This window comes from Gadus macrocephalus, chromosome 21 (assembly GCF_031168955.1).
Source record: "Gadus macrocephalus chromosome 21, ASM3116895v1".
NCBI lineage: Eukaryota > Metazoa > Chordata > Actinopteri > Gadiformes > Gadidae > Gadus > Gadus macrocephalus.
The window spans coordinates 11,186,111-11,203,483 of NC_082402.1; the positions used below are offsets into that span (position 1 = coordinate 11,186,111).

The following is a 17,373-nucleotide window of genomic DNA, read 5'->3' on the forward strand; positions in this document are numbered from 1 at the left end:
ACGATGTACACAAACACTAACACTCACACACACACGCACACACACACACACACACACACACACACACACACACACACACACACACACACACACACACACCCCTGCCGTTTGGCCTGGAGCACCTCCCACGGGATCAGCCGCCTCCTCCAGCGCTCTCCCTCACCGCCTCCCTGCTCTGGCCGAGCAGGGAGGGTGCTTGAAGGGAGCCCTTCAAGCACTCTCACACACACACACACACGCAAACAGCCTAAACCCTCTCTCTCACACACACATACACGACAAACCCTCTCAAACACACACACGCACACACACACCACACACACACACGCGCACACACAGAGCATAAACCCTCTCACACATACACAAACACACACACACAAAATAAACCCTCTCAGACACACAGACACACATAACCTAAACCCTCTGACACACACACCTACAATCATAGCCCGCCTCGGGGCCGGGGGCTGCGTTCAACTTTTCTTATAAAAACATGTCTGCTCCTCCAACTTTCCTATTTCCGTGGGCTCAGCCCACTTAACGGGCTAACCCTGTGGTTGATACGCCTTGTAGCGAACCGGCCTCGCTCCGACCTGGGTTCATCTGCTGCATGTCTTCCTGTCGACAACCCACCTTCCTGTTTATCTTACAAAATGTGTTTTGTAACTTTAACGTATTTCCACCCCCCACTTTTCCTCTCTCTCTCTCTCTCTCTCTCTCTCTCTCTCTCTCTCTCTCTCTCTCTCTCTCTCTCTCTCTCTCTCTCTCTCCCTCCCTCCCTCCCAGGGTGCGCAGTGCTCCTCTGAAGCAGTCTCCTGGGTACCAGGTGGACCTGGTGGTCCAGCTGGTCTGGGTGAGCGGAGAGCCCCCCCAGCAGATCACCAGTCTGGCCCTCAACTCCTCCTATGGCCTGTGAGTCCCAACGCTACTGCCTCCTTTATAGACCCCTAAAGACCCTCTCACAACCAAAGCTTCGGACCGTGGTCCCTCCCTCGGGAAGGCTCACAAGGAAATAATCACAAATTCAGCCTTTATTCTTTTCCATATGTGCATGTCAGGGTTTTTTATTTCAATGTAAACATGTCTACTGTTTCTGTTTTACCAGCTTCAGAGGATTCAGGTTTCACTCTTTGTTGCTAACGAGTGCGAATTTCCAATCGCACAAAGAAAGTAATTCACAAATCAGCACTTCTTTCCATCAATACATGCAATATAAGTGTTTTTTATATTTATTCTTACCCTGTCTGGGGTAGAGAGGGACTCAAAAGACGAAAAAATAAATATATTTCAGCATATTTGTTTGAAAACAAACAAGCGGCAGAATGTCCTCCAATGATGGATGTCTGGCGGTGCCTCCTGTCTACACACCCTTTTGGTCAACATGACATTCTTAACAACCGGCCTTGGGGGATTGGATGACGTCCCTCTACATCAGGGCTGTGTCTGTCTGGCAATTGTCTAAGACGTTGCCGATTTTTTAATAAGCCAACAGAGAGCTCCAGGCCCTCCCCCCCCCCCTGTTTGATCAAATGTCCTCTCCGGCAGTAGCACTTTATCCCAGGATGGCTTCCCGCCGAGGTCAACCCAGCCTGTACCTGCCAAAAAAAGTTTGCTTACTCTGTACCCAACCTGTGTGCCCCCTTATGAAAAATCAACACCTCAAAGCCTTTTTGTTTGTCTGTCTGTTTGTCTGCGTGTCTCTGGTGACCCCCTGCTGTCCGGTCCGTCCGCAGTGTGGTGTTTGGCAACAGCAACGGGCTGGCGGTGGTGGACTACGTGCAGAGGTCGGTGCTGCTGAACCTGGGCACCGTGGAGCTGTACGGCTCCAACGACCCCTACCAGAGGCAGCTGCGCTCGCCCCGCAAGGCGCGCCAGCCCTCCGGAGGTAACCCAAGGAAACCGCACGCCTGCCTACTGTATGTTTGGGTTTGACCTTCAGAAGGACAACAGAAACTATGTTTTTAGATGCTCAAAACGACGACTGGTTCTTTTGTCTGAGTCATTCGCTATGGGAGGAGATAAGATAGCTTTAGTTTGGGATTGGCCTTTTATTCTTTTTTTAATGCTATTTAGGATGACGTGATCAGGATTGAACTGACTAATGCCTAGCTCTGGTGCTCTGAAGCCCAGAATCAAGACGTCCTCATTCCATACTGCTCTTTCCTACCCATCTCCTTCCACGCATCTTGCATTAGCAGCATCATGAGATCAGCCCCACTGAAAGCAGAGGGAGGGCGAGGGGTGTATTTGGAATGGACACACTGCCCCCTTGTGTTAGATGGTGGCATTGCACCTGATAGTGCCGATGCCGCAGTGGCATGACTGTGCAATGTTCCGTTCCATACCCAACCAACGGGCTTGATGAGCAGGCTGACCACCATTTGAATAAAGATGTTCATACGATGCATGTAAAGTGCGTTCTGCTCTCAAATGCACATACATAGTACACACAACACACTACATGCATGCAAACACGCAAAATCACACATTAATGATCAAACAAGCTTTATTCATGAAGCACCTTTCAGAACATGTTTTACAATGTGTGAACGTGTGTTATCATGAACATGTGAAAAATATATAGATTAAGATATATATATATATATATGGACAAAGACACAAACAGACACCGCACCTGGCGTCAGTGAGTGGTATGCTGTGACCAGCTACCTGTCACAGCTTGTGAGTGTGAGCAGTAATCATGCACCCATCTGTGATTCGCTGCGCAGTAAAGCGCATCTGCCAGCCTCTCCGCCTCGCAGCACTGTCGAAAACAATCACGGCCCATGCAAATACACAACATGCACATCAGCGTGTACCTCACCATACACAGGGTACAAATACAGAAATAGCTCCTAATCGTCAACATATACTCACACACATGCACACACACACACTGACATCCATGCAGACCAATAGGCACACACACCCAAACCCATGCAGACACGCACGCACACACACATGCACCTATGCCCACACACTCACACACACACCCATAATACTCACACATTTCTCGCACTTTTCATACACTTGCATATAGACCCGTCGTCACATGCGTAAAGAAATACTGACAGAGGGACATACTTGCAGTCCTTCACATTGACTTCTTGTGTGTGTCAGGTCTGTGCGACATCAACGAGGGATCGGCAACGTCAGAAGACCGCTGCAAGTCTCCAACCTCAGGTAACATGTTCTTCACAGACACATGCATACCACCCATGGTTCTTGTTTGTTATAGCCCAAAGGGATAACGGCCCAGTTAGCAATAATTGACCAACCCATTTTTGATTGGAGGATTAGACGGGATTCAGTTGGTCTTTGCAATGAGTGGATAGAGAAGAGGAGCGGTGGTCTCTTGACGGCAGGACTCGCGTCAGGTTCCCATTGGTGCTAGGTGTGAGCGTTAGGAACTGTGGTGTTTGGGTTTAATTCCGCAACTGTTGACTTTGAACAGTCCCAGTGATCAACGATGAATGAGTATCTCCCACTCCTGTGTAACAATCAACAGATCAGACAAAAACAAAGTCCTCTTCTGTTTCTCTTTGGTTTACAATCCGTAAGCGAGAGCATTAGGATGCGCATTGCGTGAAACACATTTATCCTCATTACAGCTGTTCACAGATGAATGAGAAATTGCTCAATTTGATGACATCTTCCAATTTCAGATAATTTGTTCACTGTGCTCCTCCAGGAGGAGGCTGCCATTGATAAGCATCTGTCTCGAAATTTGGAGAGAGATATTCATAGCTAATTTTTTGTGTGTTTATTACTAGCTGCAAGTTTTCTATAAAGCAGCCAATATTCCCTCCCCCAAAAAACATTCACTCGATGTCTGTCAGATAATTCATGTGTATGGCCAACTTGCAGGAAAAGGTTACCTGGTACCGAAAATCACAAGCAATCTCTTTCCTCGTGGCTTTGACTGAATTGTGCTTCGATTCCAAACCGTTCATGTTCCTACCAACATGAAATACTTTGGTTTCCTGAAAGAACCAACTCAATATGAATTAAACAGTCCCTTGTTCCCGCCCTCCTCGACTCCACCCACAAAGTAATTTATTTTAACAGAGGGCTTGTGGAGGGTTTTTGCCCATATTCATCTCATTGGACTTGTTGTCCATACACAGAACACAATGTTATTTTCTCCCGGTGAGTGACCTTATTATTTTTTGCTGTGATTTTCTTTATGTATGAGCGGTGAATAAAGTACATAATCCCCTCTGTAAACAGGACATGCAAAAGTAAAGGTGAATCTAAAGAGTGTTGATGATCCAGCTTTGGTCGATGCAATGCGTTCCGCTTATGATCCACGATATCACAAAGGGGGAATGTACCATACAAACCAGATGAGTGCACTGCTTGTAAGAAGTAAAGCACTGTGTATCGGGGCCCCCCCCAACACACACACACACACAGCGCCTGCAGGCCTTTATCTGGGGCATCTGCCTGCCTGGTTGTTCCTCCTAATGGAGAAAATAGCAATGGACTTCTAGATAATGGTGGCTGCTTGGTGCAGTCTAAGGATGTTTCTAACGCCGCTATCTACTCTACTCTCCCCCTTCGAAAGTGTTGATGTCAAACAGCAATCTACAGCAGTTCTACAATGGCGGTGGTAGAGGAGGTAAGATTCGCCAGAGGATTTTCCTCAGGCTGTCCCTCAAGGCGGGACCGTGTGTCACCCCTTGTTTGTTTGTCTGTGTGTTTTTTTTAATTCGCTGTGGGAAAAAGAAAAGAAAAAAACAACGACTTTGTCTTCCGTGTGCATATTCACATAATCACTCACACACATGCACACATGCACGCCCAGCAGACACACAAACACACACACACCAAAACTGTACGCTTGAATTGACTAACAAAATAAATCAACGCATACTGCATGCTACACATACGTAGCACGAATGTCCCCTGTAGACGTGCCTGAATATTGACATCTGTCCGGACCTGCGGTAGCCCCATCCCTACTGCCGGTGACTGTCGTGACTGTAGTACCTTGTTTTGTGTGTGTATACAGTACAGTACGATGTCCCACGTGTGTTTCTCTGTCCACCTCCACATAACATTGAGGAGCAAGGCCGCTACTTTCTAGAAGACACGGTCTCTCAATCGTTAAGCACCGAGCTGACTGGACCCAGCCGGGACAGTCTTGTTTGATTTTGGTGGGGCGGTGGGGGGGCGGTGGTGTCGGTGGTGGTGTCGGTGGTGGTGGTGGTGGTGGGTGGTGGTGGTGCTGCTAGCTCGTCTTCTAAGCGCCCCACGAAACAAGAGTACGCGAATGAGCCTGAGCTCATTGAATGATCGGCGCTCGATCAACCGTACTTCTACGTATGCAGTGCCTCTCTTTCACCTGTCCTCCCATCCTACTCACTTCCTGTTTCCTGTCCACTCTTCCTGTTCTTGGTGCATGCGCCCCTTGGCATGAGGGGTTCTGGAATGACCTGAATGTTGGGGTCTTTCTCTCCTGTCCACATCTTGTCTCACCACACCTCTCTTTTCAGGGGCCCTTTTTGGTTGTCTTGTTTACCGCTCAGCGACAACTGTTGCTCTAACCGTAACTTCCTGTCACAGCATGTGGAAGAGATTCTCCAGGGTTGACACCTTGAATCCCTTTGCAGTGCCTTCCCCTGTGTAAAGCATTTTGGCTCACCTGACAACCCCCACCCTCCCCCCTTCCCTCCCCCAACCCCTTTTCACATCCACTAGTCTCAACAAGCTTTTTGTCATTTGTGTTTTCCGTGTGTGAAGTATTTTGTGCGCAGTTCTTTGAGACCAGATTCTCTCTGGTCAAGCTAGCGTTGCATGGCATCCTGTGCAAGCTTAGACGTGTGTTTGTAAAGAGGGATGTTCTCTTTCTTCCAGCAAAGATGTCACGGAAATTAAGCTTGCCAACTGAGCTAAAGCCAGACTTGGGTAAGCCTTAAAAAGATAAAATATTTTTGTTATCATTTTTGACAACAGAATTTTCTTTCATTTTTTCGACCAGAGGTAATTCAATCATAGTTTGACACCAAAATATACTGAATCATTTGATGAAATGGATGGAAATAGAACTAATAAATAATAGAAGCCATTGTCAAATCTTTCTAATTGTACTGTTCCAATCTGAATTTAGATACATTATGAGATGAAGGATAATAGATGAACAGGCCCATGTGTAAGTAGTAACAATATGTGAAGATCCTCTGATATTTCCTATTCAACCTTGGCTTTGACCTTGCTTCCCTGTACAGTAGGTTGATAGCAGTGCCCAGCTGAGCTTAGTGTGCACACCATCACTCACTATGAAGCTTCCCCTTTCTTCTGTGGCTATTGCTCTCTATTTCATGTTTCCTTATATCTTTTTAAACCCTTCATAGTGTACATCAATTCTTTTCAATCTTGCGGCAGTGCATTTTTTTTTCACTCTGGAAATGGGAAAGGTTGTTTTTTTTCAGCCACAGAAACCTGCAGTCTTCTAAAAATGTTTCTTTCCTTACTAGCAACCATTTTAATATGTGCCAAAGGTTTTAACTGACTGCAACTGTTACACTTGAGCATTTATTATTGTAATTAACATTAAAATGCGAATTCACCTTAAATTATTCTGCTTTAATTGAGTTCTGAATAAAAACTTAACAGATGTTGTGAAAATATCATTTAGGATGTGTTCTTCTGAGGCAGAAAGCATGTCAGTTGGTCATGTTGAATGGAAACCGACCAATCAGATGGAGGCGTCGCTCGCTCTGCTCTGTTTGCCCAGGCTTCTTGTCTGTTTGCCAAATGAAGTTTAAATTCATGAGCTCCATCTGTCACACAGATTCAAAACAAACACCAGCAGCGGCCTTAAATATTGACCAATAGAAACCTAGAGCCGTAACCTCTGTTTGTTTTGAATTCCTTTCTCATATCGACATGGAACTCAAACAGTTTCATTGCCTTTCCCCAAAATATTGTTGTTGGGCTGTAGAAATAAGAGGTTGATCAAAACTGTCCTTCTATTGATCGAAGGACATCGATTGGTGTCACATGAACTGTTTTTTTTGCAGTACGTTAGCTCATTTCACAACAGAATTGCACACTCCCTCCTGTACCCAACCTAACTCAACATGCGTCGGCGTACTCGCGCTTTACCTTGCTTTGTCTTTGTCTCACTGTCCTCCTGTCCGTATGTCCGCCGCGGGGCGCCAACCCTCTAGACCACCGGGACAACTCCTTCAGCCGCTCGCGCTCCTCCAGCGTCACCAGCATCGACAAGGAGTCGCGCGAGTCCATCTCCTCCTTCCACTTCTGCGACACCTACGTCCGCAAGGGCGACTGCGCCTTGACGCCCTGCCTGTACGTGGGCACCTCCCTCGGCACCGTGCTGGCCGTGGCGCTCACGCTACCCCCCGCTGGCGAACAGAGGCAACTGCAGCCCGTCATCGCCTCGCCCAGCGGTGAGTGTTTTCGGAGATGACGGGCGGTTTAACCTTTCCACAGAGGCGCCATCGTAGGATGAACACAGGCGCATACCATGAATGATCTGCTAGTTTAAGCACCAGGGCACGGTCGGCGGACGTATCTTTGCCAGCATAGTCTCCCTTAGCGCACGCCCAGACCAAGGGCAGCTGAACATGTCTGACGGCCATGGGGACCTACAGGTGTCCCTGGCCAGCGAGACAGCGAGACAGAGCAGCCGGTTCCTAGCGCAAGGTCTGTTGCATGAAGAGTAGCAGACCCATAATCAGTGGCATGTGGTCCGAGGTTGTAACCAGTAAAAAGGAACAAAAATCTGCCGAAAAAAACTCAAAATGTTCAAGCCCAGTAGATCCAAACGGCACAAAGAACGTCGTTCCTAAATCGTCTCCCTGCTCTTCCTCCCCCCCCCCCCCCGACAGGGATGCTGGAGCGAGTGAAGGGCAGCATCATGCGCATGGCGTTCCTTGACTCGACGGGCATGCTACTGCCCCCGCCCCATGAGCCCTGGTTCGAGCCCAACTTGACGGCGTCAGACGGCGAGGAGAAGGGCCGCAAGCGGCGTCCGGTGTCGGTGTCGCCGTCGGCCTCGCAGGACCTGAACGAGAGCCAGTACGCCGTGGTGTGCTCGGAGAAGCAGGCCAAGGTGCTGTCGCTGCCGTCGCAGAACTGCGTGCACAAGCACAGCATCACGGAGGCCTCCTTCATCCTGCGCGCCGACGTGGTGCAGATGAGCAACAGCGTGTGCCTGGCGGTCTTCTGCGCCAACGGACACATCATGACCCTCAGGTGAGTGGCGCGCTGGTGGTGGTGGTGGGTTGAGGTCTGTGGTTCTAGACCGGAGGGGCTACGTGTGTGGCTGTCGAGGTGGGGGTCTTGGGCAGCTAGGTGTCATGGTAAGGGTTTTGTCTGTGGAAAACCCTCAAACTACATTATATGTGGATATGCTATTTTACAAAACTAATTTACTAAAATGAATTTTGTACATTTCATTTACATCCCTGGCATGCTATTATATTACCCTGGCGTGCTTGGTTATCCTCCTCAATTCCCAAATTGGATATATATATATATATATATATAATATAAATATATATATATATTAGGGATTACTGGAGATGACCTTGACATTCTTGAGGGGTTTATGGAACCACTGATCTGATCAAACCATTACATCATTCTTATAGCTCATAAATGGACTCATTTGTTCCGTCCTGTAATTTAATTGAACTTTTTCGCCAAAATGCTTACTCCATTTAATGCGTTCTGTGTGCCAAGGTCCTGTATGAGGGTGAAGAACCGAATGGCCGACATCACTAACGTAGATGGATGAATGTAGATGAATGTGATGATAACAGGCCCCACAGACCTGCCGTCTGCTCTCAGGCCTGTCTGGGCGCAAGGGCACACACAGGTGAATGTCTGCGGCGGGTGGAAGGGATGATGTCATTTCATATTCCTGTTGGGTGCTCGCCCTAGACATCAGGAGATAAGAAACAGAGAGTCTGGGGGGAGTGGATGAGGGGGAGGTCGGTACCAGCATTGGGGAGGTGGTAGGGGGGGGTGGGGGGGGGGGGGGGTTGGGGATGGTGGCAGGTGGTTGTGCCGGCCTTTATGAGACTCCTGATTGTGTCCTAGTCTATCGGCAAAGTCAAACCACTTTCACGGTGGGGCCCTTCTGCCAACCGGCACACCCACACCCACCTGACGACACACAGACCAACACAGCGCTGGATGACTTGTCTATTTTGGAGCTGAGCCGCTGGCGCATCAGCCCCTCCCTCCCCCCTCCCTCCCTCCCTCCCTCCCCCCCTCCCTCCCTCCCTCCCCTCAGAGGAGAGGGGCAGCCTGCGCCCAGCCTCCCATCTGGGTGTCTGGCAGGACCGGCTGCTCTCTCGCTTTAAATACCCGGTGTGAGTGCGTGGGTGCGGGCCGGACCACGGACGCCTGTAGGTCCCCGTGACCATCAGACGTGTTCAGCTGCCCTTGGTCGTGGCGTGCGCGCGTGTGTGTGTGTGTAGAAAAGCGAAAAGACCCCATTGTCGATATTTTATTGACAAGTTCGTTAGGACTCCTTTCTTCCTTGCGCCCCCTCTCCCCCACCTGCTCCTGGATGCCCCTTGGAGTCACGTTGAATTGAAGCACCCTAAAAAGAGGTGGTTGAATTATCTCTCACTGTCATCACCCCCCCCCCCTCTAGTCTGCCCGGCCTGAGGCCCCTGCTGGACGTCAACTACCTGCCCCTGACCGACATGCGCATCGCTAGGACCTTCTGCTTCACCAACCTGGGCCAGGCCATGTACCTCACCTCCCCCACCGAGATCCAGAGGATCACCTACAGCCAGGACACCTGCGAGAACCTGCAGGTCGGTCCCCGACGCTCTAAAGCACACTGTTCCACTGCCTCCCGGGGTCCGTGGCTAAAGCTGTTTGGAAACAAAACAGGGTGGCCCTTCGTTTGGGGGCGGCGACTTGAGAGGAAGGCGTGTGTGCTTGTAGACGCTGTCGTGCCAACACGCCTGTCTTGTAATGGGTTAAAGTTATTTAAACAATGCTTGAAATCGCTTGATTTCACCAATCTCGTGGCCGCATTCGATTAAACGATATCACATATTGTAATGTTGCCCGGGATATCAAGAATAGCCTTCTTCGTGTTGCACAGTGGTTCACTGTATCTCCAGTTTGTTACACTACAGGGAAGAATGAGGGGAGAGGAGATGAGGCCGTTCTCTCCGTCGTTCAAACAACACATTCACAAATCACCTGACCCCATACTTGGTGATCAAGGACATGTATCTGAGATCACTGTATTTGGATTACAGTTATTTGATTAAAGGGTCTGCCTCATGACCAAAATGTCAGTCGGATTGCACACTCGTATGACTCACCGCTCCCGCAGAGTCCAGCGAGTCAGAGAAGAGTTTGTCTGCTTCTGGTATACATCCAGTCTTAACTTCATTGTCTGGATTACGATTTTTATAGAAAATCCATGACGGTAAAAAAAAAAAGTGGATCACACAAGTGTTATTCAGAACACTGTGAATGTGTGTGTGTGTGCTTACGTGTGTGTGTGTGTGTGTGTGTGCCTACTCTACAGGAGATGTTAGGTGAGCTCTTCACACCCGTGGAGACACCAGAGGCCCCCAACAGAGGCTTCTTTAAAGGGCTCTTTGGAGGCGGCGCACAGTCTCTGGACCGGGAGGAACTATGTGAGTCACACGCATACACACACACACAGAAATGCCTACACATACCACACACACACACACACACACACACACACACACACACACACACACACACACACACACACACACACACACACACACACACAAATGCCCACACACACAACACACAAACACTAAACACAAGCCCACAAACACACACACACAAATGCCCACACATATTACATATCACATACACTCACAAACAACATCGGCCCACACACACCACACACACTCTCTCTCACACACACACACACACACACAAATACACACACACACAAACACATAGACATTAATGCCATCACACACACACACAGACACACACACACAACATAGGCCCACACATACCATACCTTGTCACACAGAAACACACCTCATACACACATTAAATCCTGCCAAAGCACCACGGTTACCGTGCATACAATCCAAAATGTCCATGTAATCATTCGTACCCACGGTAGACGTAACAGAGACTTGTCTGTCATGCACCTGTCTGCCGTCTGACCTTTCCTCCGTGGCCCTGCTCCTAATTCCGTTCCTTCCCCCCAGTCGGAGAGATTTCGTCCGGGAAGGCCTCCAGGAGCCTGGCCCAGCACATCCCGGGGCCCGGGGGCCTGGAGGGCATGAAGGGCGCAGCCTCGGGCATCGTGGGCGACCTGGCCCGGGCCAGGATAGCCCTGGACGAGCGAGGACAGAAGCTGGGCGAGCTAGAGGAGAGGACGGCGCTCATGATGAACAGCGCCGACGGCTTCTCCAAACACGCCCACGAGGTGAGAGGAGGAGGAGGAAGAGGAGGATGAGGAGGATGAGGATGATGAGGAGGAGGAGGATGATGATGAGGGGGATGATGATGGTGGTGGGACATTTGGTTGATATGCGTGAGGCGCTGTCCACTTGTGGGCTTTTGCCTCGTCCTTTTTATTGCTCTGTGTTTGAGACTTGCTACTTTTCTTTTGCATTTTAATGACATTTCCTTCGTTTAAAAAAAACACAACAATCTTGAAGACTCCAACCAGTTAAGCGACTTCACCATTCTCGATGATGAAGGTTAAAGCACTCAAGCTATTTCTCGTAATGCGTGTCTCTCTTTTACTCCCTCACTCATTCTTTCTTCCTCTCTCTCCCTCTCTGTCCTCAGATGATGCTGAAGTGCAAAGACAAGAAGTGGTACCAGATCTGATGTGCCAGAAGATGGTGGGGGCAGGGGGGAGGAGGGGGGGGGGGGGAGCAGAAAACCATGGACACAACTGTTATCACCTTCCATCTGCACCCAACCCCCCACCCCCTATGTGGGGTGTGGACGTGAGGGTACTCACCTCCAAACTCTTTCTCTTTCTCTGTCTCCCTTTCCCTCTTTCTTTGCTGTATCTCTCCACCCCATTCATATGACCCTCAACCCTAAACTCTCATCTCTCTCACCCCCCGGGGGATTTTGTTTGTCTCTCTCTCACTCTCTCTCTCTCTTTCTCGCGCTCTCTCTCTTACACTCTCTCTCTCTCTCTCGCTCTCTCTAACCCTTAGCACAACACCCATTGCAGGCCCCTTGCCTCATTATTGGGATGGGACTGACGAATGGACAAGACAGAGGAGGTGGATAATCCTCAAGAGGAAACAAGCAGTGGAACGATTTTGTCTTTTCTTTTTCATGTGAGTAGATTCGGGGACATTTGTTCCGCCTTCGTTTTAGAGTTTGCCGAGATGACCTGGGTTCGGATGAATCTCGACCTGGTCCTGTTGCTGGTGTACATGAACAACAGTTGTTTGTTTTTGTTTGTTTTTTTGGCGGGGGGCAGGTGTTCCAAAAAATACTAATGACAACTACAACATTCTGGAAATGTACCATGGAGTGAAAAGACTAATCTATATACATGACTATATCTACATGAATCTATAACATTGCGCAACGCTGTGTCCACGTACAACCGGGTTGGGACAAACGACTGAGATGGCTTGAGGAAATGAAGTGAAAAGGAGATACAGGGTGAGAAGAAAAGGCCCGCCCTCCCAGCAAGCGCTATTGGAGACAGGAAAAGGAAGTGATGTCACAGGGACTACTTCTCAATACAGGGTGTCGCAGAGAAAGAAGGAAGATTCGCTCCACTGAAACATTGGTTAGCTTGTAATTTTGCTCAATCCTCTAAGCTCTTGTGTATCGCAAAGTTTTTCACGTGATTTTCATAACAGTTGTATTCTTTCCCCCATTACATGTTGGTTGGTGATATCTTTTTTTGTCTGTATTATTTAAAAAGAAACAAAATCATATTTTTAATATTATTGTAAAAGTGAATGATATATATACATATATATGTATATGTGTGTATATATATATATATATATATATACATACATATATATATATATCTAAGTATATATATACATATGTGTGTTTGTATTTTTTATGTTTTGTCAAAACATTCTTAAGTAATTTCTCATGAAAAGGGCTGGAAAAAGTAGTATATGGATATAAAAGACATATGTATCTCTTAAGTGCACGGCAACATCTGATCTCCGGATTTAAACATAAAAGTTGAGGCAAGGTCACATGAGCCATATACGGTTCCTTGTATAAATGAGATTTATTTATGAACTGATTAAATAGATATCTATATAATATATATTGCCTCCATCACCCTTATGCCATAAGCTTCCACTGTGTGGCATGGTGTGAACACAAGTCTATGTATGTAGATGCTGACACAAGCACAGTGTTGACTACACGGAAAGTCCAAATTAGATATTTTGGGTTGTATGGGAGTTTTATGATGGTTTATGATGGGAGTCCACACCAGTACAGAGATTATATAACATGTGCAAATGGGAAGATAACCTATTTGTGTGTGTGTGTGTGTGTGTGTGTGTGTGTGTGTGTGTGTGTGTGTGTGTGTGTGTGTGTGTGTGTGTGTGTGTGTGTGTGTGTGTGTGTGTATACAGAAGTGTTATTCACACAGATGAATTGTCCTTCAAAGGCATCCATATTGAAACTGATTTTTCTGATGTTTTTTCTTCTCTGCCCATTGACTGTGTGAGTGGTCCTTTGAAAGTGTTTTTATGGTGCAAAGCAAATCTGTGTGATTAATATGTTTGTTTTGTTTTCATTTTCTCATATTGGTAGAAAAAAAGCTCAAAATGTCGTGTCTCTCTCCATGTCTAACGGGCCTATACCTTTTTCCTGTACATAGGTAAATAATTTGACAATCTTAAGACCAACTGGAAAGTACACTGCAAGGTTGCTGAAGCAACACCAGAGGGGGACAATGGCCATATTCTTTCTGACGCCAAAGACTTTCGTTAGCTTCTGTTCCATTCTGCCGAAACTTTCCACTTCCATCCCTCCCTACTCCAGACAGTATATTTTACTATCCTATCGCTCGATTCAACGATATTTATGATGTTTTTATATTTTGTGAACATCTTATTCATCTGCATTATGACTAGTAGGCCAAGGTGTGCTGTTGGCAAATATCTGGACTCAATGCTGTTGTAAGAGTGCATTCAATGTACAATTGTTTCACAGCGTTCCCAGGGCTGTCCACATCGTCCATGGGTATAAAGTTACTCTGTTCTGGCTCTGACCATTCAGAGAAGCGGCCCTTCCAGCGATAGTTTTAGCCAGGGATAGACCTACAGCCCCTACAGTATTTCTGGTGTTCATCTGGAGTGTTAAAGCCACGTGTTTCCGTTGGCTCGTGTGTCCGTGTGAGCGCGCTACCTCTACTTCTCCGTTATTTAAAGTGACAGTACATCCTTTATTACACCGTTGCGTTTCCTTTTTTAATTTTACTTTAAATTGTACTTTTTTTATTTGTTCTTTTGTTGGAGATGTGATGGGTAACGTCGATGTCCTTTGTCTCTCAAGGGTGTCTCAAGTGTTTAGTCCGATCTGTTTGTATCTCGACAAAAAGGAAGAAAAAAAAGATCATGAAAAACAACACACGGTTAGGATAAAGCTAAAAAAAAAGAAAAAAAAACTACGACTTCTGAATTGCTGTTTTTAATTGACCTGCCGCATGTTCCCCCCGCACATGCTTTAAAACACTGATTACATCATTCATCGTTAGTTTGTTGTATGTTTTCTCTTCGTTGGGTTTGTCTCCTCCCTTGGGTCCTTCCCTCAGAAGAAGCTCGTCCTCCGGTGGTTGTACTGCTACAGATCTGGTCCGGTCTGTGTTTAGTAGGCCTATGCATTGTCAGTGTGGATGTCAATGTAGGATAGACCCGCTTTCCCTTCAAGGCAAAGAAGACGGGGACGAAAAAAATAATAGAATATTAACAATGATTTCAGGAAAAACTGCTTTTTTTTCTTGTTCTTGGTGTTTCTTGTCATGTCTCGTTTCTTCCTTCCCTACGTTGTTCGTTTTCTTTTCTTTTAGGATTTTGTATGTTCAGGGTGACTTGTTCGTCATTCATTCATGCCGGTGTGCAGTAGTCCTATCTGATATGATCTACCATTTCATGAAACAACAAGCGGGAGTTCTATCTATTTTCCATTTTCCGATCCGTTCTGTCCTATAGATTCAACCATTATCAGTGGGTTGCAGTATTTTTTCTCATTGTAGCCAACTTTCTTGTACAGTTTTATGCAAATTTCACATGGATGTTTATGACTTTATCTGCTGCCACAATAAAACTTAGAAATTCTGTAGATAGAAATTACTGTGCAATGGAAAATAAAAGTGGAAAATGTGCTGTTTTGTGAATTATTTAATTAATCTCTGTGTGGATGTAGTTATCACACTGCTTACAGACAGTATATAATCATGGGTCCTACTAATTTATATACCATTTATCGGGTTATGTTGCGCAGAGGTTGCCAATTTGTTGATATTTTCATATAGTGTTGTGCATGCATTCATTTAAAATAACTAGTTCCAGTTATTTATGAACAGTGAAGGTAACAAACTCTTAAAAAAGAATGTGAAACATGCACAACACAAAATGTCAGTAAGGGAACTTAACACCCGTTTGTGAGGCCACAGAATAGGCTACAATTCATTTTAATCAGTGGGAGCCCTGTGCTTGTTTCCCTGCAACAAGAAGGTTCCATCTGGGGGTGATAGAAGACAGTGACACCCTTATCGTGTTTGAAATGTCCAATCGATTGCGCAATTTTGTTTCAGTTGCAGTCATTGCCGAAAACCCGGCCTCGCATAGGTACGTGGTGGGAAATGGAAGCAACGTTTTCAGCGCCTTTACGGATATCTCGGGATAGCCTACTCCGCTTTGGTTTTGATCCAAAAACCTGCCAGAGAGGTTTGCTCAAACACACTTTTAAGACCACCATCATTAACTATTTCGATCATTTGATCTTCCTCCTGTAAGGACAAGTGATTTAGGACATTGACAAATGGGTTGCGGATCCACTCATTCGTTCGCCATGGATCTTTGGAGGATGGGAAGTAACGTTCGAATTCATTTGAAAGCGCAACAAGGTGATCGCGCACCAGCTGCGAGAGAATGGGCCCTGCCTCAGTCTCTCCCAAAATCCCCACTAATGTTTGGAACATATCGAATGCTCCCCTGTCCACTCAAATCAATCGTCATTCTCCCCTCTGGAGTGTCAGGTTGAGCTGAGCTCATAGTGTGACATTACTGTTGAACTGAACAAGTGAAGTGAGCTTAGGCTGCGCGCGCAGCCGCTGAAGCCAATACGTGTTGAGGACGGGACAGAGAGACAGTTATGCCTAAGAAAATAAGTTAAGACCTTGCCAAAAATGCAAACATGTTATATGCAATCTAACAACTGCATATAGACTTATGGCATGTAAAAGAGTGACAGTATTGCAAAGTAAATTGAGTTTATTAAGTGTGCATGCATTTTGCATGAATATATATATATTTTTTTTTTCGTCATGTCGTAGCCTACTCCTACGGCCCGGTTAGGAATGTCCTGCGGCCCGGTGCCGGTCTGCGGCCCGGTGATTGAGGACCGCTGCTTTAGATGATTCCAAGTCTTGACTAAACATATGTTTATTCAACATAATAGATTGGTGTTGTTGGATTGATGCTTCCGAATATGGTGTTTAGTGTTACCATACCGCATGCATGATCAAAGCATTATAAATCTGGTACTACATTTATCCATTCAGTTTACCTTCCACAAACTGGATTTGAAATCAGAAGGATTGTTGCAGTTGACTAGCCTGGATACCAGCCTGAACTCCGCCCACAAAATTTTTGGTCTGGGAGATTCAGTCTGGAATTGAGCTAGTTGGGAGGTATTCAAGGCCTCGAAAAAGTGATCTGACCAATCAAATTGTAAGGGCGGGCTTTATACGTTGATGGACAGATGATACACATTAACGTAATCAACCACGTCACCAAAGAGCGCTCAGTTCGTGTGTGTTTGAGAATAGCTGTGCGTCGCACAACATACGTCACATACTACGTTGCTCTGATTGGTTTTAGGTCTATCCAATTGAGCGAAGAGGCATTTTCCTTCCTGGTTCCGCCCTATAATCACAGCCCAATGGTTCGGTCTCAGACTCATATTCTGACTAGAATTATGAGTATGACATCGTCAGGCTAGCAGTTGACTACTTCTCACCTGAAATCAGGGGGAAATGTATGGGTACACCCTGCTGCCATCCTAATCCTCTGATTAGAGTGTTTGGGATTTAGTACAGTATTTATACAACGTTTTATTAATCTTGTGTCTTTTAAATCAAAGTTTGGTTGATGCGTAAAAAAAACCTCAGCCTCAGGTGCAGTCAGCACG

The 17,373-nt window shown here is 46.5% G+C and overlaps 1 protein-coding gene across 2 annotated transcripts in view; it reads left to right on the top strand.

Moving 5' to 3' along the window:
- stxbp5a (syntaxin binding protein 5a (tomosyn)) overlaps positions 1–15,343 on the top strand; it is a 16,490-nt gene extending 1,147 nt beyond the window's left edge. Inside the window, exons 2-12 of one of the 2 annotated variants that reach the window (XM_060041314.1) lie at positions 787–912; positions 1,734–1,885; positions 3,121–3,183; positions 4,568–4,621; positions 5,860–5,909; positions 7,133–7,415; positions 7,857–8,223; positions 9,635–9,800; positions 10,532–10,643; positions 11,208–11,428; positions 11,797–15,343. In XM_060041314.1, the coding sequence (XP_059897297.1) occupies positions 787–912; positions 1,734–1,885; positions 3,121–3,183; positions 4,568–4,621; positions 5,860–5,909; positions 7,133–7,415; positions 7,857–8,223; positions 9,635–9,800; positions 10,532–10,643; positions 11,208–11,428; positions 11,797–11,838 (1,636 nt within the window). In that variant the 3' untranslated portion in view covers positions 11,839–15,343. The remainder of the gene's footprint in view (positions 1–786; positions 913–1,733; positions 1,886–3,120; positions 3,184–4,567; positions 4,622–5,859; positions 5,910–7,132; positions 7,416–7,856; positions 8,224–9,634; positions 9,801–10,531; positions 10,644–11,207; positions 11,429–11,796) is intronic. The other variant, XM_060041315.1, reaches the window with a different exon arrangement.
- Positions 15,344–17,373: the final 2,030 nt, after the last annotated feature.